This window comes from Glycine max, chromosome 6, assembly GCF_000004515.6.
Source record: "Glycine max cultivar Williams 82 chromosome 6, Glycine_max_v4.0, whole genome shotgun sequence".
Taxonomy (NCBI): domain Eukaryota; kingdom Viridiplantae; phylum Streptophyta; class Magnoliopsida; order Fabales; family Fabaceae; genus Glycine; species Glycine max.
The window spans coordinates 623386-650959 of record NC_038242.2 but is presented as its reverse complement, the minus strand read 5'-3'; the positions used below and the strand labels follow the sequence as shown (position 1 = coordinate 650959).

Genomic DNA, 27574 nt, shown 5'->3' with positions numbered 1-27574 from the left:
AAGTATGTTATTTTATTAATGATGACAAAAGCTAAACATCAGATATATTTTTATACTTTTTTACATTTTCACAACCTAAATTTTATATTTTCATTTTTCTGGGATGCATTTGTGAATAAAAAAATGATTATTTATCCTTTTAACTATTTATAACCTTCGTTCGTAACTCCAAAGGAGAACAAAAAAAAAAAACCAACTTTGCGGCTGCTCTGCTGCAAATAGCGCGTTGCATCTGCTCCCAATCATTCATATTTTCGCCAAACAGCCGATTCCGTTAAGTGTTTCTACCGTAGCGCTCAGGTTCTTCCTTTAACCCTTCTCTTCTTATGCTTTATTATTATTTATTTTATTGCGATGCGACTCTCTGTCAGGGTTAGGGTTAAATTCGGTTCGGATTCATTTTGTCGAATTTGGGTACGATTTCCTTCATTTTCCCTCATTTTCCGATATTGATGCTTGGGGTTTCGTTTCGCCTTGATTCCCTGTGGTGTTGACTGTTATCGGCTCTTCTTAGGGTTCCGATTCCGAATCTGTAGAGTTGGGACGTAACGGATTTATGTGCGTTTGATGTGTGCTTCCTCGGTAATGGTTAACGATCTATGTTTCTACGTGTAAGATTGAGCAATTTTCCTGGTAGCGGAACTTTGCTCGGATGTATGTATAAAGGAGCAGCTTAATTTTCCTGCACTGAATCCGTGGATGATATCTAGATAAAAGAACAATAATGAAGTTAAATTTGTGAATTGATGTTTTTGTATGTGAGAAATAAATTTTTAGCTGTGGTGGACTGTGGGAACTGGGAAGTGAAATTCCAGGGAGCTGTTTTACTTCTGGAGCCAATGGAGTTGGGAATAATTTTTTTGTTCGGAACTGGAACTAACCACGGACAGCTAATTAGGATATTCCTATGTTACCTGCACTAGAACTGCTTGGATTTAGTAGAGATCAACGCTGAGTGCCGTGTGGTGAGTGGTGATTGTTGAGAGCTAGTTGACAACAATAATGTTTACTGTTTGTATTTTTATCATTCATCACATTTATCTGCATATGTTGTGTCTCACTCTATGATCATAGCTCCTAATCAACATGAAGATGTAGTTCTTTCAGGAGATTTTAATTTTAAACTATTCAATTATGATTTCAAAGGATTTTAAATAATAGAAATAAGTCTTGTGTTATTCAATCAAGACTATTAGGGCTTTTTAAGAAATTCAATAAAGTCTGTTTGTATTAAATTAAGATTTTTTACAACTTAAAAAAAGTCTTCTGGCATTCAAAAGGATACAAATTTTGATGGATTATTTCTTATGATGGATTTTAATGGATTTTGTCAGACTTTTTATGAGAAAATACACATTAAACAATTTCACCCAAACATCTTTGAGATTTCATGAGACTTTCTTTCTTTATTTTCTTACAAATTGTCATGCTTTTCTTTTCCCATCACACATAATCCCCTGTGTCTCTTTGTTGAAAGCGGTAAACATTCATAATTTTTTTTACTCTTTCTGACTAATGGTCAACATGTCCTTAAACGTGTGATATGAGAGATTTTTCCAATTTTTTGAATTTGGAGTGACATCTTGACTACATGCTTATACATATAAACAAAAATGAATTTATATGAACATGAGAAATATATAGTTTTAATGAGCGTGAGTAGTTGACTCATGTTTAAGTCGATAAATATATAAATGAGGTTTGAAACAATTGTTGGACATGTTTTTTGTTTGGTAGGATCGTTATTGTGGGAATGATTACAAATATTTATACTACTAACAAACATTGTGGTATATAATTTTTATACAATTAACATAATTGATGATTGAAGGGAAATGAACTTATTGGGCTTGTAAATATGCTAGGGGAAATTGATTTGTTATGTACCAAGTTTTAGGTTCTTTGTATAAGATGAGTTTTATTTAAAGTATAAGGTGATCAAAATTCATGGATCTTTATCAATAATTTTGAATGTTTTTTAAAAATTCACGGAGTCCTTTAAAATCTTAAAAATTCATAATATCCTTTCAAATCTTATGAATTCATATTTTGTAAATCCATTAAAATCTGAACTACAAAATCCTAATCATAAAAGTCTTTTAAAAAAATCTTAAAAATCATTACATTCTTAAATAGTCTTTTAAATTTTAAATCTACAGGATATTTTTTGCCAAAATAGTTTTTTAAAATCCTAATCTAATACACCCCTTAAAGTTGCTTCTTCCTTTTGCATATCTAGAATTTTTTATCATGACATCATTGTTGAATAGGGTTAATCTGGTCCTATATAGCACTTAATCAACATGAAGATGTAGTTCTTTCAGGAGGGTAAGTCTGCCCAAGAACATGTGTTTATTTTAAAGGCACCTGTATTTTCCACTTGCAAGATGTAGCTCGCTATCACCATGTGTGTTTCCTTTCCTTTCTCAGTGGTCATTTGCTTTATTTTATCCCTGAATCCCCTTGAAAGGAAAATAGTATTCCACTATTCCCGAACCAAAACTATGCTTCCAGATGACTTTGTGTGTGAAACAATATTTTACCTTATCCATCTTCACTACTGGGTTAGCTTCGCCAAAAGATGGAGTGATATCCTTTCTATTGTTTTTTCAAAGGTAGAGTGATCCTATGTTGGAAATGTTATTATTTGTGAGAAGCACGTGAATATTATGAAGAATGGAGCCTAGGGGCTTGCTATACTTTGGGTGCTGAGTGCAGTGGTATTTGATTGATGTGAATGTGAGATGGATTGCTTGTTGAAATTTCATGTTGTATACTGTTGGAATTTGCGGTTTTTATATTTTGAAGGGGAGGTAGGGGGTTTGGCTGGGCTAGTTGGCTTAAGGATGATATTGGATGTTGGTTGTGATGTGGACAGGAAGGAGGCAGTGGCTGGTGGTGTTGGTTGTGGTGGAGGTGGTTTTGCCGATCAGTTGTGGTAGAGGGTAGGAAAGAAAAAAAAAGTGGAAAATGAGTTCAGACAGCCGCAGCAGGAGCAGGAGCAGAAGCAGGAGCCCAATGGACCGTAAGATCCGCTCTGATCGATTTTCCTATCGAGATGCACCTTACAGGAGAGATTCACGTCGGGGTTTCAGGTTTTCTTTTGGATTTTAACTATTTATAAGCTGTTGTTTTTCCTACTTAAATGCATTGGTTAGGGAAGCCGAAGAAGATTGAAGTATGCTTTTACTAGAAGATGCTTTGAATCTTTAGTAAGCTGTTTGTAAAACCCTAAGCATGACCAATTTATTTTCTGTTCTTGTGGTATGCAATCTTCTTTCTGGCTGCTGCTTTGTAGTTTGGAACTTTAAGTAACAGAAGGGGTGCATTTATTCAATGCCATTTGACATTTGGAACATGAGCATGCATTTCTTGCAGTGGCAAAACTAATTTGATTTTTTTGTTAGCCGAGACAATCTGTGCAAGAACTGCAAGAGGCCTGGTCATTATGCAAGAGAATGCCCGAATGTTGCAATTTGCCACAACTGTGGCCTCCCTGGGTATGGAATTCATTCTATGTTTCTTAAGAATTTAGCATTTAATTCTGTAATATTCTTCTTGCTCTGAATTATAATGGTTTCATGTGATGAAAGATGATTCAGGAAATGATTAAATTAAATTGTGGGGGGGAGGGGTGCCTAATACAGTTTCTTATGTTGGAAGTTAGTTAACAGGTCTATTGTGTCAGTGCTATTTTCAACTTCAGTTACATTTTCTTTCCTTATATTTAGATACCAATTAGTACAATTACACTTTAGTTACATTACTTCTGAAGATTTTTTTGCGGTGAAATTTGTTTACCTTTTAGTAATTTTTTCTTTTTGCTCCTAATTGGACTCTGGTTAACTTTCAGGAATTTACCTATTATCATTCATCTTCTGTTCATTTTTATTTATTTGTTTAATAATGGGGTTTTGCTTTTGTTCCTCAATTTTAGTCTGTCCTTTTCTCTACATTTTTCTTCTTTTCATGGATGGCAGAAGGCTAGGGTTCAATAATTGCTTTACTGTGTATTATTGATTATCAAAGCGCTGCATCCTTCACGAGGCATCTCAGTATCTGTTGTGTTGTCTGAAAAAATTGAAAAGAAAAAAATAGTATTATTTGCTTTGATTCACCTGTTAGATTCCGTCTCAAAATTGCACCTCTAAATTCATGGTGCCTAACTGTTGACTGTTATTGATACTGCACCTATGTTAGTGCCATGTGCTTCATATTTTCTTTTGGATGAAAGTCTTTTTGCTTGTTGAATCTGATGGCAGAATATTAGCTCTTTATTTTGTTATTATTGGCCTCTTTGTTACTGGAGCCAATATGCGAGGGGAAAACAAAGGATGACTCACTTTGCCATTACCAGATCTTTTGATAAGTTTAAGTTTGAAATGTGTGTTGTTTGACATTTACGTCCAAATCTTTATTTAAAAGAATACTTCATTTGTTTGTTTATTTATTTATATCAGAATATCTGTTTACAAGGTTTTATGTTTCTGGTTTTGAATGTTTGATCAGGCACATTGCTTCTGAATGTACCACAAAGTCGCTGTGCTGGAACTGTAAAGAACCTGGCCACATGGCCAGCAGTTGTCCAAATGAGGGCATTTGCCACACCTGTGGTAAAGCTGGACACCGTGCTAGGGAATGCTCAGCCCCTCCAATGCCTCCAGGGGACTTGAGGTTGTGCAACAACTGTTATAAGCAGGGGCACATTGCCGCGGAATGTACGAATGAGAAGGCTTGCAACAACTGTAGGAAGACAGGCCACTTGGCACGTGATTGTCCTAACGATCCAATTTGTAATTTGTGCAATGTTTCTGGGCATGTGGCTAGACAGTGTCCGAAAGCCAATGTTCTTGGAGACCGCAGTGGTGGCGGTGGTGGCGGCGGCGGTGCTCGTGGTGGCGGCGGCGGTGGCTACCGAGATGTTGTTTGCAGGAACTGCCAGCAATTAGGTCACATGAGTAGGGATTGCATGGGCCCCTTGATGATTTGTCACAATTGTGGAGGTCGTGGTCACCTGGCATATGAGTGCCCTTCGGGTCGGTTTATGGACCGCTACCCCAGGAGGTACTGATGATGGTATGCGTTACCAGTTATATGGATGTTTTTCTGTGATTTTCTCGCCGAGGACAGATTGTTGAGTCTTGGTAGTGTATGTGTTTTTGCCTTATTATTTTTAACTGGCTAGAGACATGACAATGCTTGTGCTGGGAATAAGAATTTGCTACTGGTAAAACATGTATGGGATGCATTGGGTTGCCTGATGAGGTTATTTTTTATTGGTTCAGTACAAGTTTTTATGTCGTTAGTTTTAAAAGATCTGTTGTTTTTTTAAAATTAGCCCCAGCCTTGTGCCCCAAGGCCCCAAGGTTTTATTTGGATTACCCAAATGAAATGGAATAACATGGTTTATGTCGTTAGTTTTATTACTTAGATAATTAAAAATAAATGAAATGAAATATTTTTTTCCTTCTCTAATTTGATCTGTGATGAAATTATTTCTTTTTCATCATAAAAATGTCTAAATAATAAAATAATTTATTATTTATTTTCATTTTATCCCATAATAATATTTTACTCACATAATCCCAATGGCTAAACGGTAGCTTGGGATTTCTTTGTAGATTGGACGAGGTCTTTATAAGGTTAATTGGGTAATAAGACGTGGTCTTTCTACTTTATTAGTTACGGTAATTTTTTTGCGGCATATGTGTTGGTTGTGATATTTGTTCTAATTTCTAACTATCCGGTGTGATTTATCCATTAGATTTTATAATTATAAATTGTTCCCCAAATTACTTTAAAATCACCCAAAAGCTCTGGCTTAAGAAATTAGAAATTAAACAAAACTGCCTGCTTGCAAGAATAAAATACGGTGTTAAACGCATCTTGATTTTATTTATAAAAAAATGAAAGAAAAGAAGAGAAAATCATCATATTTTGTCATTTTTTTTGTTAAATTAATTTTTATCTTTTAATTTATTTTTTAGATTTGATTTAATTCTTTAATTTTTTAAAATTAATTTAATTTGTTCTTTCAGTTTAAATAATAAGAAATCAAACTTTACGATAATTCAAGATTTTTATTAAATAATTTTAAATTATCATTATATATATATATATTTAGAAAAAAAAGAATCGATTTTAGAAAAGTTAGAGGACTAAATTAAAAAAAACTTAAATGATCAAATTGAATTAGTTTTAAAAATTAGAAAACTAAATTAAATAAAAAAAATTAAAGATCAAATTCAATCTAAGCAATAAATTAAAGAGAAAAAAAAATTAATTTAATGTTTTTTTCCCCTAGAAATATGTTTAGTGTGAAAATAGCAGTATATTAGCGATGCGTGAGCGACAACAGAAAACATAAAATAAAAGCAAGCCTCTTTCCAACTCCCAAGTTCATTCCGTTGACCTTCCTTGATGGCAGAATCGGGCGAAGAAGAGATAGTTGGTAAACCTGTCCAAGAGCTGCTGTTGATGTTGAATCCCGAAAATCTGCCAAAAAATTACATGTACTAACTAGGAAGGTGGTGCTGGATTTCGTGATGCACAGGATGATGATATTCCGGTGATCGACCTTCACCTCCTCTCATCTCCATCTACTTCACAACAAGAGCTTGCTAAACTCCGCCATGCACTCCATTCATGGGGCTGCTTTCAGGTCTCCCTTTACTTTAAATATCACACTAAAGTGTGCGAGAGAGCTATTCTAGTAAGCTTGAAATCGGGTTATTACCAAATTTAGTTGACTTCATTTCTGTTATCGATATAAGTTGGTATCAAAGCAAATTATTGGAGTAGATACTAATGATATTCTCATCATGCTGGAATGAAAAGGTCATTTCTGGACATGGTGAGAAAAAGGGTATGTCAATGATGTAATATATTCAAAAAAGCAAAGGCTTGACTGGACTGACAGAGTTTACCTTAAGGTGTTGCCTGAAGATGAGAGGAACTTCAATTTTTGGCCCCAAACCCCTAATGATTTCAGGTATACATTCTTGTCGTATAACACTGAATATTCTTTTACATCAAGTAACAAGTACTCTAGTAGCTCCAACAAGCACTACTGTTTTAAGTTTTTAAATTAAAATACACAAGCATGAATAATGTCTCAGTTACAATAAATTTCTCAATAAATACTCATAAGAGAAAAAATAAAAAGAATTTTTTTTTCATAAGTTAAAATCAATTTACAAACCTTAATTTTTTTGTAACTATTCTCATCTAACTTTTGCAAAAACTAAGATACATGAATTTATTTTAACTTATGATAAGTTTTATTCGTTTCATATTTTAATTTTGTTTTCTTATAATTAATTACTCGTTAAGAAGTTTATCTAAGTTTTATTCGTTTCATTATTATTTTTTTCCTCCATTTCTCTTGGGCTAGAGACACAAGTATTAGCTCCTCTATCAATTGCACATTACATTGTTTTTAATCTCATTGGATGTTTCAATGCAGGAGTACTGTCCTACAATATACCGAAAGCCTAAGGCTGCTAAGTGAAGTAATCCTTAAAGACATGGCAAAGTCACTAGTCTTGGAAGAGGATTGCTTCCTAAATGAATGTGGAGAGAGATCTAATATGATTGTGAGGTTCAACTACTACCCTTCATGTCCAATGCCTGATGATCATGTTCTCGACGTGAAGCTACATGCTGATGGATCCACCATAACTTTTCTCAAGATGAAGAAGTAGAAGGCCTCCAAGTCCTCAAAGATGATCAGTGGTTTAAAATTCCAATCATCCCTGATGCTCTCCTGATTAATGTTGGTGACCAAATAGAGGTAATAACTGAGCCTTCTTGTTTTAGTTAGAATTTTGTGGGTTAGCATTGTTTAATTATTGAATTAAATTTTAGATTATTAGTATCAATTATAAAATAAAATTTATGATATTTTAACTGATGAATATCAATTGTTTAGGCTTATGTTGCAAGCCTCTGATTCATCTCAATCCTATGATATTTTAATTGATTCAATTGAATTAACAAACATGCGTTCCATCTCTCTTTGGACACACTTTCTAACCACCATTTTATGATTGTTATTATGTGCTATCGAGCTACTACAACTGTGTCATTTATCATTAAAATTTCATCATTACATTCATGCAAAGAGCAAACTTATCAATAGAGTTGATTGATACAGCAAAAAAGCTAGTCCATGATAACAGATAGGATTGAATCAGAACCTTTGAATGTGAATAACAGATAATGAGCAACGGAATCTTCCGGAGCCCAGTACATAGGGTAGTGATAAATAAAAAGAAGGAAAGGCTCACAGTAGCAATTTTCTGCGTCCCGGATTCAGAAAAAGAGATTAAACCGGTGGATAAGCTAGTCAACGAGTGAAGGCCAGTGTTATACAGACCGGTGAGAAATTATGTTGAGATCTATTTCCAGTATTACCAGCAATGGAAGCTTCAAAGATTAACTTTCGATGAAGCTGAATGCTTCTCGGAATTTAGTTAAACAAAAGGGAATTATATTCGTGTTTTGTTAGATAACTTAACGATTGAGATGTATGGACTATGAAGTTTTATTTGTGTGCAGCTGAAAAGTACACGGTGCTTATCTGCACAATATTATAAAAGCTGAAAGGTAATTGCATTTAACTTCAACTTTTTGTAATTGTTAACGGAAGTCACCGTGACCCAGAGTCACTGAATCAAAATTCCGGTACCATCGGTGTCGACAGTGTATCCCTAATGGTGCGGTAGTTATTAAAAGAAAGGACTTCACCAAATAATAAGAAGTTACTTCGTCCTTGGAGGTGACATTCAATGATCCTAGTAGTAGTATTAACGGTTGATAGATAACTTGATATGGGTACTTTAAAAGAGTGTGAAATAAAGTGATCTATTTTAGCAATTAAAATTTAAAAAATTAAATAATTTGACGGAAGTTAGTCATATCTCATGTTGCCAAATATTAACAAAAGAATTGACAGAGAGATTATTCTACGTATATTTGAGGATAGTATTTCACATTTTCCCTTATAGTAATAAATACACCATAATTTCTGTAAAGAAAAAAACATACACCATAGTTAAAGTTTTGCGCCGTAAATAAATGAGAGTATAATATATGATGCATATTAAAACGAAAACAAAATATGCGGTAATAGAAGAGTTAATTAACATGTGATTTCTTTTTATTCGGCTTGTTATTTTTTTTATTACTTTTAATCTTATTTGTTAATTTCATGAAACCTCCGTTAGTAAATCTAATGAAAGAAAAAAATATTCATTTATGGAAAAAAACAAAAATAAAAGAAAATAATATATAAATAGTGAGATAAAAAATGTTGTCAACAACCATTTTAATACTCAATTAAATACAATTTTTTAGATTTACTTAATTGAACTTTAAATCTTAATTCAGTTTGTTAAAATTTAATATAAATCATTTTACACACATGAATTTCTTGATAGCTATTTTAACATGGAACAATTACAAAGTTAAAAAAAAACGAATAGAACATTCTAAGCAAAAAATAATCCATTAAAAATTATGTGTTTCTCACGTTTAAAACATCAAATAATAACTTTCAAAAAAAAAAAATATCAAAAGGTGACCAATGAAACAAAACATCAATCATTATGATATTTTTTGTGGGGTTAAAAAAAATAACGATAGCTAATAGCTAATGTAATAAAAACAAACCACCGGATCATTGGAATTTACTCTTAAAAGAATGTTCAGAGAAAATCTTTATATTTTTTTGGATCATTGAATTTACTCTTAAAAGAATGTTGAGAGAAAATCTTTATATTTTTGTCCGATTGATTTCATTCATAGGAACAACACGTGTCTTTTAGTGTCAAAAGAGGATGCAGGCGACAGAAAACATAAAATTTGGCTCTTTAGGCAATACACAATCTTCCCCACTTAGTGATGGCAGAATCGGGTAAGGTGGAGATAGTTGGTAAACCTGTCCAAGACTTGGTGTTGAATTCTGAAAATCAGCCAAAAAACTATATCTACAAGGAAGGTGGTGGAGGATTTCGTGATGCACAGGATGATGACATTCCGGTGATCCACCTTCATCGCCTCTCATCTCCATCTACAGCACAGCAAGAGCTTGCTAAACTCCACCATGCACTCAATTCATGGGGCTGCTTTCAGGTTTCCCTTCATCCATTTTAATTACTTTATTATTGCTTAGTAATGATGTTGTCAATTATTTTGTGGGATTCAGGCAATAAACCATGGGATGAAAAGCTCATTTCTAGACAAAATGAGATAAGTTTCAAAGAAATTCTTTCAACTTCCAAAGGAAGAAAAGCAAAAATGTGCTAGGGAAAGGGAACCAAACAATATTGAAGGATATGACAATGATATAATATATTCAGAAAATCAAAGGCTTGACTGGACTGACAGAGTATACCTGAAAGTGCTTCCTGAAGATCAGAGGAAGTTCAAATTTTGGCCTCAAAACCCCAATGATTTCAGTTATACATTCCTGTCCCCTCCAACTCTCAATGAATGTTCTTTTTTACATGAAGTAACTAGCTGGTACTCTAGTAGCTCCAACCCATTTTATCTCTTTATTAATTTTCTTCTTTTACAAGTGCGTATTTAGAACTTCATCCAAATTGGGCACGGGCATAGCATTATTATTTTTGGCAAAGGAATGAGCAATTTCCTCCATTTCTCTTGGGCTAGTGACACGAGTATTTAATCTCAATGCAGGAATATTGTCCTACAGTATACCGAAAGTATAAGGCTGAAACTGAAGTAATTATTAAGGCCATGACAAATTCACTGAACTTGGAAGAGGATTGCTTCCTAAATGAATGTGGAGAGAGAGATGTTATGTTTCTGAGATTCAACTACTACCCTCCATGTCCAATGCCTGATCATGTTCTCGGCCTGAAGCCACATGCGGATGGATCCACCATTACTTTTCTGTTGCAAGATAAACTAGTACAAGGCTTGCAAGGCCTCAAATATGATCAGTGGTTTAAAGTTCCAATCATCCTTGATGCTCTCGTCATTAATGTTGGTGATCAAACAGAGGTAATAATTGAAGTTTCTTTTCTTTTTTTTTTCTTTTCCTTTAAGTGTTTAGTGAGAAGTTTATTCAGATAGGGTCTTATACTTCATGTTCATGCAAATAGCAAACTTGCCAATAGAGTTGACTGATACAACAGCAAAGCTTGTCCATGATAACTGATAGGACTGACTAAGAACTTGTTAACAGATACTGAGCAATGGAATTTTTCGGAGTCCAATACACAGGGCAGTGATAAATTCAGAAAAGGAAAGGCTCACAGTGGCAATATTCTGCCTCGCGGATTCAGAAAAAGAGATTAAACCGGTGAAAAATTATTCTGAGATCTATTTCCAGTATTATCACCAAGGAAAAAGACCAATTGAAGCTTCAAAGATTTAACAATGAAACTGAATACTTCTTGGATTAGTTAAATAAGACAGTCTTTTTCTTATCAGCAGTTAAGGAAGAGAGACTGGAAATTTAACAAATTCAGTGTAACGAAATTGCAAGTTATGCCCGCTAGACTAGTATAAATTGAATTCATGATTTGTTAGAGTAATTAAGGGTTGAGATGTATGTTTTTTTAGGATGCATGATATTGATGTGGAGTATCATTGGCTTATATTGGAACATAATATAATCACTAAGTTAATATATTAAAAAATATCTAAGTAAACTAAAGTTAAAGAAAAGTTTGGCCAATTTCCCACAACTTCAGACGAAAATAAGATTAAGTTTGAAGATATGAGATTGTCTCTCTTAAACCTAAACTTATACTCACCGTGTCTTTGGTGAGGATGAAGGTAGATAGAGTCAAATCTGCTACTAACTTGTCCTGTTGTCATGATTATTTTTCTTTTCTAACCTCCTTGTGCCGCAATCCCCTCTTGGCTCTCATTTTTTGTTTGTACTCTCCCTTCCTCTCCTTCTTCTCATAGTTGTTGCCTCTCATTCTAAAAATTCAGTGTTGAAAAATTTACAAATTACTAAAATATATTTTAGAAGTTGATTTCAGAAAATTTACAAATTTTTAAAAACATATCATGAAAATTCATAAGCGGTTTTAAAATATATTGAAAATCAATTTCAAATATATATTCTCCTAATTAATTGTTAGGAATGATATTAAAATATGTATAAAACAACTAATGGAGGTGCAAATGGAAAAGGGGTGAGATTTTTTGTTTTTGAGAGAAAAGGGGTGAGAAAATACTCCGTGTATTTTTACACTTTGAAAAATAAATATTGAATGCATTTATTAAAATTCAAAAATAAATTGAATATCTAAAATAAATTTAATTCTTTCAAAAAATAAAATTTTTGAATGCATTTGATACATTTGAAATTTTTTATATTTTTTTTGCAAATTACTAAAATATATTTTAGAAATTAATTTTCATAAAATTTATGAAGTTCTAGAAATACATTTTGAAAATTAATTTCTGAAATATATTTAATACATACCACATCTAAATATTTTTCAAATATATCTTCCTTAAATTAATTTTGGAGAAATATATTTTTATTTTATAAAAAATATAAAAACATGGATAAAGTCAAGGAGGTGCCAATAGAAAAAAGGTCGAAAAACAAGATTACTTTGAATTACGCAAGAAAAACGCAAGTGCAGGCCAAGTTATCGGGCCGAAGATGGACCATTGAGGTATGGTAGGGGCTAGGGCACAACGCAACAGTAGCAAGATGGTGATTCTGTGTAGCAATGAAGGATAGTTTGGTCTTTGGGAAACACACGACGCAGAAACGAGAACCACTTCGCTATGCATTCGCACCCCTCTCCGTCACATTCCGTTTCCTTCTTTTATATAATAGCCCCCCCCCCACACGCACAAATCCCCCTTTCCTTGTTCTCATTTTCTGAATAATAATTCAATTACTCCTAAATTAAACAAGATTTCAATTCTAGTTCGTTCATAGGGATTTCCCAATCCCTATTCCATGGACGTCGAAAACGAGGAAGCTCCACTCCAACAACACTCTGATTCACAATGCCACACCGACCTGCCAAATCTCCCCTACGCCTCTGCCGTTGACCTTGAAGAGGCGGCGGCAACGACGACGGAGGCTGTGGCGGTTGAACCCGATGCGCTGGCGGTGTCCGACGATGGCGCCGAAACGCAAGTGACGGACGTAGCGGGTGACGAGATGATTGAGGAGAAGGCGAACGAAGGAATTGATGTGGATGACGTGGCTTTGGAGACGGATATGGTGGAAGAGGAACCGAATTTGGCAATTGATGCCGAAGACGACGAAATTGAGGACAGGAACACAAATGAAGACGCTTTGATGGAAGACGAACAACAACAAGAAGAAGAGGACGTAGAGCAAGAAGGAGAGGGGGAGGAAGAAGAACAGCAACAAGTAGATGAGGAGGAAGAAGGAGAACAGCAACAAGAAGATGAGGAAGAAGAAGGAGAAGAAGAAGAAGAAGCAGCAGCAGAAGAAGAAGAAGAAGAAGAAGAAGAAGAAGAAGAGAAGCAAGGAAAAGAAGAAGATGGTGGAATGGCAATGACAGAAGACACAGAGAAGTCGGAGAAGAGTGCCGCTGTGAGTGGCGGGAAGAGGAGGCGTGGCGCTGGGAAGAATGCTAAGGCTACAGGGAGAGTTGCATCAAGGAAAAAGATGGAGGAGGACGTTTGTTTCATTTGCTTCGATGGGGGTGACCTTGTGCTTTGTGACCGCAGGTGACACTCAATTTGTTACCTACTTGTGCCCGCATTTATTTTTATCCATTATTATTCGGAAAATTCATTGCTTTTTCTTTGGAGTTGAACAGGGGATGCCCCAAGGCTTACCATCCTTCCTGCGTTAATCGTGACGAGGCCTTCTTTCGAGCCAAGGGAAAGTGGAATTGCGGTATGTTTCATACCTTGTTCTGTGTTGTCTCAGTTCTTGTTGTCCTTGTCCTTTGATTTGCTTATGTATTCTTAGAATGTGGATTTGAGCCTAACTCAAACCTAAAAAGCTAGCTCATGGTGTGAGGATTGTCCTCTACTTAGATGTGAGATTTGAGTTTTTTCCAATACACCTCGTTACGCCCAATACTTTTGGGCTTGGTGCGTAGATAACATAGCGTGTGACTCATTTAATGGATCTAGGATAGGCTTTTTACCGTATTAGAATGTGGGTTTGGACCTAACTCAATCCCAAAAGCTATCTCACGGGGTGAGAATTTCCCTCCACTTATATACTTTATCTTGCTATTACTTCTATCCGATGTGGGATTTGGGTTTTTCCCAATAGTATTTACTTTAGCTTTATGATTCTTTGAACTCTTTTAGAGATAAAATTCACAGTTGGACTTGGAGTTTGAATATTTATTGAAATCATCTAGGTAAGTAATACTAGGATTTGGAATTTGGGAAGTTACTTTGAAGTATTTTTAAGATGAGTTTAATATCTATATACCGTCATTGTAAAACATCCAATAGGAATTTACTTTATTGCCACATCATATTAATGAATATAATGATGTCAAATCTGATTGGATGTATGTGTAAAAGATGTTTTATTTTGATACTATATATAAAATAAAGGGCTTACTAACCAGTACCCTTAGGACTAAGGGTCATGGTTAAGGAATTAAAAGGAGAAAATATTTATTATAGAAATCATAGGAGAGCGTAAAAAAAGTTGTGGGTAGCACAATTTTGTGCATCCCAATAATTTTTTTTCTTCTTTCTGTTCCTTAACCAATGCCTTTAAGCATTTGCTTAAAATAAATTCAAGGTTTTAAAAAATGTTTCATGACTGCAATTTCGGCTGCAATGTCAAGGCTTTTAGTATGCTCATGACATTGTAGTTAATAATGCGCAATATAGTGGGATAGCAGAGCAGAGCCACCCGGTCACAATAGGAGTCAAGTAGTATAACGGTTTTCAACAGCGGCTTTTCATTTGCTATAGCAGTGGATGCAGTGCTACCATGACATAGGCTTTTCATGTGCTAAAATCATGTTATCTACTCTCCCACCATAGTCTCCACTCTCCAGTAATCTTCTTTGCATGTACCCAAATCATCTTAATCGTTTTTCTATCATCTTTTCCTCGATAAGTACCACACTTATATCTCCTTGTATGTAATCATTCTGTATCCTGCCATTTTTTGTGGAGCCACACTTCTATATTAACATACTCATTGCCCAACATTCACTGGAGTACTATAATTAAAAACTACCTGTCCAGTTTTATGGCTGTTCAGATTCTTCACTTTGTCTATTCTGCATATCTTTATAGTCATCGTGCTAGTTTGTGACTTGATTTATTCACGTGAACTGGTACCTTTGCTTGGGAGGCATTGAGGGAATCCTGTTCTTTACATCTCACGCACCCTGGATATTTGAATTATGAATGTCCTGAACTGAACTATGTTTTAAAATTCATTACCCATTATGAATTTATTACTAGTAAATCAAAATTCTTAAACTTTCTGATGGTTGTTATTTAGAATTGTGTTTTATTGTGTGCATTATTTATTTTGGCATGACAACACCCTGGCATGTATTCTCATATATTGGTGAATGATTGTTGGATAGGAGGTGATTCATATTTACTATTGTCATTGCCAATTTTTTAAGAGGAGAGCTGCTATCATGGCTATGTTAAAGCTATCCTTTTTTTTTTTATTATTTACTGGACAAGTTAGAAAGATTTTAAAACACTAAATGTTTGATCAATTCTATGGCAAATTTCACTAATTAGTACACTGTATTTGTGAAGTGTAACCGTGTTAAACTTAAATGCACTTTAATGAAGGTTTATGCTTTCCCCCCCATATTTTCTATCATCTCTTGTTTGCACAGGCTTCTTTAGCCAGAACAGTTATTTGTATTAGATTTTATTTCTTGTGTTCTGAGCATAATTGAATCTATATTGAATGCCAAGGTATCAAACTTGCAAAAACCTAATAATCTTTACAATATATTTCCTTATTGTATCTGACTTTCCATATCTTTTATCTTCATGATCCTAGGTTGGCATCTTTGCAGCAACTGTGAGAGGAATGCATCTTATATGTGCTATACATGTACGTTTTCTTTGTGCAAGGGGTGCATCAAAGACACTGTTATCTTATGTGTTAGGGGAAACAAGGGCTTTTGTGAGACATGCATGAGAACCGTAATGTTAATTGAACAGAATGAACAGGGAAACAATGTGGTAAAACTTCCCTCCCAATCTCTTTTTCTTGTCGTATGAAAATTGTTATTTTAAAGTTATATTTGCATTTTGGAATGATAAGTCTTTATCCTTCTGCAGTGCTTCAAGTAGTTTCAAAGTTGTGGTTCGTTGTTTTTAATTTTTTACTTCTCTTGTTGCTAACTTCTCTCTGTGGTTTTCTCTTGGTGTACATTTTAGAATTTTTAAGCATTCCCGGGCTTGCATATTAACATGAGCAAACAAGTGAATCTGTTGGCTCAAACATAGTAATCAATAGGGTGCAATAGTGGCTCCATAGCAACATCATGGAGCGGCCCTCGACTGGTACAAGTTTCAAATAGCGGAGGGGATTTCAGTAAAGGCTGTTGTGGCGGCAACAGTGGCCAAAATTTTAGCATTTCATGTGTTATATTGGCACAAACATGATGTGTTTTAGACACCTTGTTCAAAGCTAAAGTGATTGTTTGTATTTGCTTTGTAATACTGTTTCAGTAACATGACTATTTTTAGCTTTGGGAAAAATTGCTTCATAAAGCATGTTTTATCATTCAATTGGTAACCAGTCAAGTCCCTATTCACGCAACATGCAATTCTCTCTCAACTGTTTCAACTCAAACCTACTAATACCCAGTGCTCACTGGCTTTGTTTCCAGCCAAGCCCTGCATTTTTTGTCATAGCCTGGGCATTCCCACTTCTTTATTTTGCACATACTCTTTTCTGTCAATTGGTAACTCATTCTCTATTCTTCACAGAAGTCTTGGGAAAGGTTCATGGACTTGCTCTGCCTCTGTTATGTCACTTCCCTTCCGTTTCTTTTGTGTGTGTGTCCACAGTCCTCATTCTGTTCTACTGCTCATCCCCTTCTGCTCTAATAGTCCCTTTTTCTCCATCTTCATTTGTCACCCTTGAACCAGTCATAGCATCATCCATTTGGCTCATACTTATTTAATTTTTGTTGTTTCTGACTTGTATGTTTAGTTTAAGAACATGACTTCTAATTATTAATTATAAATGCATTTTCACTTTTTTGGATACTTTTTAGTATTTTTGTGTGTAATGTAAAATTTATTTACCTTTTATTTCTAGTCTTCAAATTAATGGTCTTTTCCAATATCTGCTATCTAGCTATAGCATATTTGGGGATGGCTACTACGTACTGCTTTTTGAGATTGATAACCATGGGATTAAAAATGGATGGATTCAGAGATCTGACCATTTCAGTTTTGTTGTTATATGTTGGAAAATGATTGTTAAAAATGATTTTTTTTTTTAAAATTGTGTTATCATGCTACTAGTCAGTCTAAGGGACTTCTAATCACTCTAAATGCTCTTCATCCTTAAGTCATGCACCCAACGAATAAAATACCTGCAAAACTCTCCTTCCATCCAAAACAAATAGAAAAAGCGTAACAAAGTTCCAAAAAGGAAAAGTAGAGGAAAAATGCACAAACTAAGAATGAAACAGAAGAATGCATGTAAACTAGTGATGAAAGTTATGCAAAATACATATGTACCGAGATTGTTACACATGAAGTCAACTTGAGGTCATTTAAGGGATTTGGAGTTGACAAAGACACAAGGCCATTCTTTTGAATGACCTTTTTATTTGATAAAATGACAGCCAATCTCTATAGGTGTGTTTCTTTCATGAAAAACTTGGTTGGAGGAAATTTGTAAAGCAGCTTGATTGTGACAAATTAATTTCTCCCTTAAAGCTCCTAAAGCAACTGCTTTAGCTACTTATGTTCACTGGTTGATGCTGCCATAGTATGGTACCTGGCCTTTGCTTTGGATCTAGCTACAATGCTTTGCTTTGTGCTTTTCCATGAAAATAAGTTTTCTGCAACAAATACACAATAACCCAAAAGTTGATCTTCGAAGGGTGAACCTGCCTAGTCAACATCATAATAACCATCATCTTCAGCACTGTCCTTATTCTCATAAAGTAACCCTTACCCTGATTCCCTCATGCACCCCTAAGAATATGAACCACATCATCCCTAGGAGACCAGGGCCTGTTAGTGTCTCCCCCTAATTCAGTAGCAGTTTGACATATCCCCTATAAATGGGCTTTTTTAAAGATAAAATGTAGAATTGTAGATATGAATTTATAATGATATTAAACAGGGGCACCTCTTTTTGGCTACTAATAATTATTTTTCATGTTTGGTGCAGGGACAAATAGATTTTGATGACAGAAACAGCTGGGAGTATCTCTTCAAGGACTATTACATAGATATAAAAGAAAAACTATCTCTCACATTTGATGAACTCACTCAAGCTAAAAACCCTTGGAAGGGATCTGATATGCTTCATTCTAAAGAAGAATCACCGGATGAAATTTTTGATGCCACTAATGACAGAGGATCAGATTCAGATAGCTCCTATGAGAATGCAGATTTGAGTCGTTCTAAAAGAAAAAAGGCCAAGAAACGGGGGAAGTCCCGTTCCAAAGGAGATGACAGCTCAGAGTGGGCTTCAACAGAGCTTTTGGAGTTTGTTATGCACATGAGAAATGGAGACAAATCTGTTTTATCTCAGTTTGATGTGCATACTCTTTTGCTAGAGTATATTAAAAGAAATAAGCTTCGAGATCCTCGCCGAAAAAGTCAGATTATTTGTGATGCAAGACTTCAAAATCTGTTTGGAAAACCAAAAGTGGGACATTTTGAAACGTTAAAGCTTCTTGAATCCCATTTCCTTCTAAAAGATGATTCTCAGGCTGAAGATCTGCAGGGAAGTGTTGTTGACACTGAAATGAGTCATTTGGAAGGTGATGGCAATCCCAATTCACATACGAAAGCTGGCAAAGATAAGAGACGAAAAAATCGTAAAAAGGGTGATGAGAGAGGACTTCAAACTAATGTTGATGATTATGCAGCCATTGATAACCATAATATTAATTTAATTTATCTAAGACGTAACTTGGTGGAAGATCTTCTTGAAGATACAGAGAAGTTCCATGATAAAGTTGTTGGTTCTTTTGTGAGAATAAGAATTTCTGGTAGTGGTCAGAAACAGGATTTGTATAGGCTGGTTCAGGTTGTAGGTAAATAATATATCTAGACAACTTTCATGATTTAGTTATTTGCAATATAAAAATAAACTTTGATTTTTTGTTTTCTTATTAATAATATACGTGGTCAGGTACATGCAAAGCAGCAGAGCCATATAAAGTTGGTAAAAGGATGACAGAAATCTTGCTAGAAATCTTAAATTTAAACAAGACAGAGATTGTTTCAATTGATATTATCTCAAATCAGGAGTTCACAGAGGTGATTCAATGACTGCATTTTACCCCTTCTTTTTGTTTATGATCTTCAGTTTTGGTTAACTTTTAGAGTAATTCATTGTATAAGTAATAACTTGCCCACTTTAAAACTTGGCATGATAATGTTCATTGTAAACCCCCAAACTCTCGCACATCCTAATTGCATGAATGGTGATATTCCATTTGATAATCAACTTTACTTCTTGTTGGTTGCTTCAATTGGTCAAAATAGACTGTTTAAATTCATCCTCCAAATATTTTTCCATAATTGTAGTTTTTTAAAAAACAATCCACCTAATTAGTCCCTTGATGACACTGAATCCGTCCTTGTGTCACCATTTTAGTCCTTCACAAGCATAAATGTGTGGATTTTTTAGGGACTATTTTGGTCACAAAAACCATTAGATGACTAATGAGGTGATAGTGATACACTAATCTTTGAATGAGTATTTTTTTTTATTGGCAAATGTTAATTGTTAGTTTGTTAGTTTTTGTTAGTGGGAAGGATTTGAACCCATGACCTCTCCCTCCCCCTTCTCCTTTCAACCACCAAGCCAACCTTATAACTCCTTTGAATAACTAATTTTATACTTGACTCTTACCTTATGATGGTGTGAATAAATTATCTGTATTTTTAGATTTTCTCAGAATTGATATTTTTTACAAAATTAACTTATGCATAGATTAATGTATTTCCTTCCCTAATATATTGATTGGTTTTCTGTTAGGATGAATGCAAGCGTCTCCGCCAAAGCATAAAGTGTGGCCTCATAAATCGGCTAACTGTGGTAAGTTTATGTTCAATAAATTCATTTCAGGTATCAGATGTTATACTTTGTATTTGTACTGAGGACACAAATTTGTGCTTGTAGGGTGACATTCAGGACAAAGCATTGGTGCTTCAGGAAGCTAGAGTAAAAGATGTGAGTTGTTTTCTATACCTTTAGTGTTAGCCGTTTGGTGGTGTGTGCTCACCCATCTCTTAAATTTCCTAATTTCTCAGTCTCTCCTTGTTTCTGTGATTTATTGATGTATTGAAGAAAATTACCTTCAATTGAGAGATGAAGTTTTATTGATGTATTAGTTTCTGTACATATGCTTATATTGATGAAAGTTCAATTCCTATTTAACAAGACTCTTGAGAGTCATCATATCCTCTGTCTGATTACATCCTTCATTTGCATTGATTACTGGTAGGAGAGGGGTCATGATATTCTTTCTGTAGTTAAATTTCTCATCGATCATCTCAGTCTTAAATCTGTTGAGGCCTAGTAATGGTGTTCAGGAAACTCTTATTCATGATATAAATGCTTTCAAATAAGATTGATGCATTCACTTTGGAAGTTTACTGATTGTCCCAATTATTTTGAATTATCAAATTGAATTCTTGTTGTATTTTGGTTAAATCCTCATTTCATTTCCTAATGCTAATGTTCTCTAAACAACCTTTTATGTGTGAGTTTTGAAATATATTTTCTGGTCTTTGTAAAGTAATTCAAATGCTTATTTTTCTATTACAGTGGCTAGAAACAGAGACAGTGCGGCTGAGTCATCTCCGTGATAGAGCTAGTGAGAAAGGACGCAGAAAAGAATATCCTTTTCTCTAAAGAAAGTTCAAATATGATATATCTGGCAGTATTTTGTGGAATGTTTTTTGTTGATTCCTTTCATCAATTTATTGTTTCCACAGCTCCTCATAATTTGGAATTGATAATTCTTAAAATGTAATCTTGTGTGAATGAAGAAAATCTTTTATAGGTGTTTGTAAGTGTGCGTTGTGATTTCGTAACTACTTGGGAAAACCTATATCATATTTTGAGAATGAGATATATGAAAAAATTAAAATTGGTATTTTTTTTTTTTATTATTGAATTGGTATGTTGGTTTTAACATGTTAAATATGAGGCTGTTGAATTTGTCACACCCTATACTCGAATATCTTATTAATATGTTTCCTAATAAGTTGCTCAATTACCGAGCAAATTGCATTTTTGTGTGGTGTCTGTAGATTGTCAGTTTCTAATAATTCAGCCCTTACAAGTCTTGATATTTAATTTTGCATTTATGAGGTTTCTAATCATGGTAAAGTTCATATATGAATTGTAAATTATTAACTGCCTTCTACCAATTTGGGGACCTTAATTTTCTGGTTAACTGTGACCAAAATAAATAAATACATAAAGGTGATTAGTCCATTGTATATGAAGTTTTAAATATGCTCAGGGCTCATATCATATTTTGTTAAATAGATGTTTAAACAAAATGCTTTAAAAATTATTCTCCTCCGTCAATGTCCGAGTCCTGTATAGTGATAGTTAACAATTGTACATATTAAACAATTTTCATTGTCTTATCATGTTATCTAACACCAGTCTTTGTATTGAAATGGATAATAATCATTTTTATTTAGGATAATATGTTTTGCTGCTCCCTACTTGTTTATAATGTGGTTATTATATTATTTTTAACCCAATTTTTTTGTGATTATTTGAAATTGACCAACAACTCAAGTTCTATTTTGTCTTGATCCTTCACTCTTCTCTCACGCTCAGAGAATGTGTAGAGAAATTGCAGCTTTTGAAAACACCTGAAGAACGTCAACGCAGGTTGGAGGAAATTCCAGAAATACACGTGGATCCAAACATGGATCCAAGTTATGAGTCTGAAGAAGATGCAAATGAAGTGGATGATAAAAGACAAGGTAGTGTTAAAAGAGTTTGAACTAGTAAACTCATTGTTTCTTCGTTTTCTAACATTTAATGATAATTTCATTTCTATTCCTGCAGAAAACTACATGAGACCAAGAGGGTCTACTGCATTTGGAAGGAGGGGGAGAGATATTGTTTCTCCTAGAAGTGGTTCTATTTCAAATGATTCTTGGAGTGGAACAAGGAATTATTCTAATGTGAATCATGAACTCGGCAGAAATTTGTCTAATAAGGGATTTTCAATCAAAGGTGATAATGCTTCTAATGCTAACGAGGCACTAAATGATGCTCAATTGCATCGGGGAAGAGATCGGGAATCACAACTATCTAATAGCTGGGAGAGGCAAAAGCTATCTTCAACCTTGGAAAGTGGCGCTAAAAATACCCAACCATTGGTAGCATCTGAGTCTTTTTCTTCTGCTGTATCAGAAGCTTCTGCAGCACCATCTTCTGCCGGAATAACTCCTCCAGCTGTGAAAATAAATGAAACTGAAAAGATGTGGCATTACCAGGATCCATCTGGAAAAGTTCAGGGACCATTTTCCATGGTGCAACTACACAAATGGAGTAACACAGGATACTTTCCTGCTGATTTGAGGATTTGGAGAACCACTGAGAAGCAAGATGATTCTATACTCCTAACAGATGCCTTGGCAGGGAATTTTTCTAAGGAACCATCAATAGTGGATAAAGCTCAATCGGTGTATGATTTACATTACCCATCCTCATACTCTAGGAAGTCTCCACAACAAGGTATAGAAGTTCAAGCTGGAGAAAGACTGTCATTAGATCAAAATTGTGGATCTTGGAATTCACATAGTACTCTGGGTTCTCCGGGACAAACAACAGGAGGAAGTTGGAGATCTAAAGATAATATGAATTCTTTAGCTAATAGAACTTCTCCATTGGCAGTTGAGGTCCCCAAGAACCCTGCAAATGGCTGGGGTTCTGATGCTGGTGTTAGGAATGAAGCAACAAATCTTCCTTCACCTACTCCCCAGACTACTCCTGGTGGGACTAAGGGGCTGGCTTTTGAAAATAAATGGTCACCAACACCTGTCCAGTTGCCTGGGTCTCTCGTAGGAAATTCATTCCCAGGCAGTCACAGAGTTTTGCAGGCCTCTGTGGTAGTGCACCCAGAGCATGCTGTACAAAATGCTGAAAAAGGCTCAAGTTCACAACCTGGTATTAGTTCAGCTTCTACGGATAATAACAAGTTACATCCACAAGCAACAGCAGTGGCACCTGTTGTGGCTTCAGGGGTTGACATCAAAATGACAGGTGCAAATATGCAAAACCAGGTTGTGAGTAGCCACAACTCTCATGCTGAAACTCAAGGGTGGGGTTCTGCTGGGGTTCCAAAGCCAGAACCACTGGCCTGGGGAGGTGCATCATCTCAAAGGATAGAACCAAATAATCCTGCTACCATGCCTGCCCAGCCAGCTTCCCATGCCCCCTGGGGTGATGCTTCGTCTGTGCAGAACACTGCCTCTTTTAACACTGGAAATCCAATTGCGAGTTTACCCACACCTGGATTTCTGGGCATGACTGCACCTGAGCCTTGGAGACCACCAGCTTCAAGTAGTCAGTCAAACACCACAGCTCCATCTCCAGCTCAACCCAATATGCCTTGGGGCATGGGCATGCCAGGAAATCAGAATATGAACTGGGGTGGGGTTGTACCTGCCAACATGAATGTAAACTGGATGCCTGCGCAGGTGCCAGCACCTGGAAATTCAAATCCAGGATGGGCTGCTCCTAGTCAGGGGCTGCCTCCTAGTCAGGGGCTGCCTCCCGTGAATGCAGGTGGCTGGGTTGGACCTGGTCAAGGCCGTTCCCATGTAAATGCAAATGCAGGTTGGGTTGGGCCTGGTCAGGGTCTTGCACCTGGAAATGCCAATCCTGGTTGGGCTGCCCCGACTGGGAATCCAGGCATGTGGGGAAGTGAGCAAAGTCATAATGGAGACAGGTTCCCCAACCAAGGGGATCGTAGAGATTCTGGTTATGGTGGTAAATCTTGGAACAGGCAATCATCATTTGGCAGCGGAGGCAGAGGAGGTTCTTCCAGGCCTCCTTTTGGGGGACAAAGAGGAGTCTGCAAGTATTATGAGAGTGGACGTTGCAGGAAGGGGACTTCTTGTGATTTTCTACACACTTAGTTGTAGGGCTAATTAATTAGTGGCAGAGAAACATCTCTTACTGTACAGTATTTTCCAATTTCATGGCTAAACGTTGTATTAGGATGCGTCATGTATGTAGAACTTGTGCATTGTAGTATCTCGTTTATTTGTCTTGCTTAATTGTCTTTTTGGCGCTGTTACTTGGAGTTGACTTATGCGAGAAACTAGTGAAAAGTTATTTTTTTCTTGTTCTCTAGCCAAACCTTGAACTTTCCATAATCAGGCTTTTTATGCCCTTTTTTCCTTACACTAGAATAACCAAATTCTTAAAGACATAGCTGACTTATTACCTCCTACATTATGGAGCTGATTCTTGCTTGGTTACCCAAACTCTTACCTGGTTACCCAAAATCTCAATATTATAAGAAACATTCGATGTATTCTTTATATTTTTCCAGTGTTCCTTGTTAGAAGAGAGTTTGCACATGGCATGCCACGAGACTCACTACTCCAACTAGCAAGTTCCAAGTGACATGTCATATGAGAACTAGTTTTTTTTTTTTTTTAAAAAAAAACATTACATCAAACTAGCTAGTTTGACAATCTACATAACATTGAAATAGCTATTTGGTTAGTGAGTTAATTGAGTCAACAGTCAAAGTAGTCTCATTATATTCTTAATATATTTTAGAAAAACTCATTTTGATATTTAATTTCTAAAAATATTCCAATTTTATCAAGTTATCACTCGGATCACAAGCCTAATATATAGAACCTGTAAATCCTAGCTATTTTTTCCCCTATAGTATATGTTTTTGTTACTGCATAATTGCCATTTCTTTTTGTTCATGTATATATAGATAAACTTATCAATAAATACTTACAAGAAAAGAAATTAAAAGGGTAAAATAAAATAAGTTTCTTTCCTCTGTCAAAAAAAATAAAATTCTTTCATATAAGTTAATTTTAACTTTTTAAAGAGGTTTATTTTATTTTAACTTCTTATTTTTTATAACTATTTATTAAGAAGCTTATCTCAATAAAACTCATGTTATTTTCGTTGTATCAATAAAACTCATGTTGTGGTTATTTCTATTTCTTTATATCATTTTTCTTACTCCCTCCTTATTGTATGGTATCTTTTCATTTCATGATTGTTGACTGTTCTTATTTTTTCAGAACATGAACATGCTATTCCCCAACCTCGAAGTTATAATTCTCCACATGTCACAGGGGAGGAGTATTTCAATTTTCAACAGACAAGTGGAGATTTCCAGCATGGACGAGATATCAGAAAACTGCAGTAATATTTGCGTAAAAAATTGAGACATTTCTCGGTTACACAGAAATTTTTTTAAAAAAAAAAGTGCGAGCCTAGTGACATGCATGAGGCGTTGCAATAAACCTGAACAGAGTGGGTAATATGTAAAAACTAAAAAAGGCCTTAGATGAAAATAATCTAAATTGTTACTGGAGGGGACCAAAGTGAATCTGATGGTTGTCCTTAATAAAATTGCATCACCATGGGGGATTATATATATTCTGAGATTCTTGGTCTTAAGTTTGTTCCGTGCATGGATTCTGCGTGGTCCCTGACATATATAGATATGGAAAATATACTAGATCATGCATGGTTTCAAGTTTCATTGTACTTCTCTTGTTGCAATGAATGATATGCAAACTGGTTTGTCGTGATAATTTGATATGTTGTCTGCTAAATAGCTTCTATGCTACGTGCCTTTGCTTTTTGTTGCGAACTACATGGTCAGCCATTGAAGCTTCAATATACAATTCGTAACTTGACATAGACTTGAGTAGTCGAGTTACAATGAATTTTATACGTGTCAATGTAACTATCATTTAAAATATTTTTTTTTATCCATAGGAATTAAAAACAAATATCAAATAATTCACAACAATTCACACTCTAAGCTAAAATAATTTTAAAATATTGGTTAATGTTCAAGTTTAAAGTTCATCTAGTATTCAAATTTATAGCAGTGCACTCTCGTAATGACTTGACAGTCATTATTATTGTTTTTGCTAACCACCTTAATTTGACTTTCCAGTGCGACAATGAAAACTGTGTGTAACAAGAAGTGTTATTGTTTCTCTTTACAATACGCGATGAAAATTTGTTCTGCAATGTTATTGCAAACCAAAATAATCACGTTAAAGTTGGAAGAGGATTCTTTGCCTTGTAGGTGTGGCAAAGTCCCTCAGCCAACAAAAACAAACAAACTGTCGGAGCTCAATCTCTAACTCTATAAAGTTCAACCACAAAGTTACTGCACGCTAATAACCTCACAGAGTGAAGAATATTATTATCATTATAATTTAACGGAAAGCTTTATATTCATTCTGTTTATTAAAACTCTTCATTTTTACAAGAAAAAGTATTGTCATTTATTATTTGTTTTAAAGTTTAAGAACAATATTATGCATTACTATTGTTAATTATATCTTTATCTTTATTTAATTTTTAGATATATTTTTTAACTGGGATTTTTTTAATACACCTGTTATAAACAAGAGAAATAATAGTGAGAGTCATCTTATAAAAGTTAATATAAATGAATATATCAATTATATTTATTATTATTAGGATAAAAATTTAACACTGATAATTTTGAATAGATTTAATTATAATCTTTCAAGTTATTTTACTATTCTCAGTTTCTGCAAAAAAAAAATCTATTTTTAAATAGTCTATATTATCTCATATTTAGAAAGCGACACATATTTAGACATGTCATCTTTTTTTTATTATTCATATGAATTAAACATTTAACAAGAAGTTATATTATAACACTCACACACTCATCTCAATTATGTTATTTTAAAATAATAGTTGATGTAATATATTTTTATGCATGGCTTATTATGCGAATAAAGTAGCAAAATTAATATTCTAATAAACTAATATTTATTAATAATTTTTTTATTATATATTATCCCTTATTGGTGTTATCTTTTATTTTCTGTTTAAAACTTAATTGCAAAACAGTAGCTATTTCCTTGAAAATATAAATGTATAAACATTTATTTTGCTCAAATACATTTTTTTTCAAAAAATATTAATGAATTGCAGAAACAAATAAAAGATTGATGAATGGTTAAGTTGAATTTGTGTGATATATTTATAAAAAAAAAAAAAAAAAAGTCCGCGCACCACCACCCTTATTTAAGTACTTGGCATCTAAAGTTATCAAAATTGGGATTGATCTTTTAGGATTTGCGGAATGTTAAAGCAGAATAAAATTCTTTGAGTGCATGCACCAAATGGCAAGAACCA

The 27574-nt window shown here is 34.6% G+C and overlaps 2 protein-coding genes and 1 pseudogene across 3 annotated transcripts; all 3 read left to right on the top strand.

Annotated features, from left to right (window-relative positions):
• The first annotated feature begins 149 nt into the window (after positions 1-149).
• On the top strand, positions 150-5233 carry LOC100775501 (zinc finger protein GIS2). Of its 2 annotated transcripts, none has more exons than XM_003527078.4 (4): positions 150-300; positions 2879-3095; positions 3408-3500; positions 4510-5233. In XM_003527078.4, exons 2-4 carry the CDS (start codon positions 2971-2973, stop codon positions 5069-5071), a joined length of 780 nt encoding a protein of 259 aa, XP_003527126.1. In that variant the 5' UTR covers positions 150-300; positions 2879-2970; the 3' UTR covers positions 5072-5233. The 2 variants fall into 2 exon arrangements, with proteins under 2 accessions (XP_003527126.1, XP_040872147.1); XM_041016213.1 differs by having other exon boundaries at positions 179-300; positions 2809-3095.
• A 1521-nt stretch (positions 5234-6754) lies between these two features.
• LOC106799195 (protein SRG1-like) lies at positions 6755-11620 on the top strand (annotated as a pseudogene).
• Positions 11621-12714: 1094 nt separating this feature from the next.
• Positions 12715-24436, top strand: LOC100815079 (zinc finger CCCH domain-containing protein 19). The gene is made up of 10 exons (XM_014777188.3): positions 12715-13707; positions 13800-13879; positions 15995-16179; positions 18356-19229; positions 19328-19455; positions 20180-20239; positions 20324-20374; positions 20972-21042; positions 21998-22152; positions 22238-24436. Exons 1-10 carry the CDS (start codon positions 12962-12964, stop codon positions 24316-24318), a joined length of 4431 nt encoding a protein of 1476 aa, XP_014632674.1. The 5' UTR covers positions 12715-12961; the 3' UTR covers positions 24319-24436.
• Positions 24437-27574: the final 3138 nt, after the last annotated feature.

What these genes read in the sequence shown, in the direction of transcription:
- LOC100815079 (XM_014777188.3), top strand. Translation starts at nt 12,962, where the DNA reads ATGGACGTCGAAAACGAGGAAGCTCCACTCCAACAACACTCTGATTCA. An exon ending in CAAGGGAAAGTGGAATTGCG is followed by an intron (nt 13,880 to 15,994) that starts GTATGTTTCATA and finishes TCATGATCCTAG; the next exon opens with GTTGGCATCTTTGCAGCAAC. An exon ending in TAGGCTGGTTCAGGTTGTAG is followed by an intron (nt 19,230 to 19,327) that starts GTAAATAATATA and finishes ATACGTGGTCAG; the next exon opens with GTACATGCAAAGCAGCAGAG.
- LOC100775501 (XM_003527078.4), top strand. Translation starts at nt 2,971, where the DNA reads ATGAGTTCAGACAGCCGCAGCAGGAGCAGGAGCAGAAGCAGGAGCCCA. An exon ending in GATTCACGTCGGGGTTTCAG is followed by an intron (nt 3,096 to 3,407) that starts GTTTTCTTTTGG and finishes TTTTTTTGTTAG; the next exon opens with CCGAGACAATCTGTGCAAGA. An exon ending in CACAACTGTGGCCTCCCTGG is followed by an intron (nt 3,501 to 4,509) that starts GTATGGAATTCA and finishes ATGTTTGATCAG; the next exon opens with GCACATTGCTTCTGAATGTA.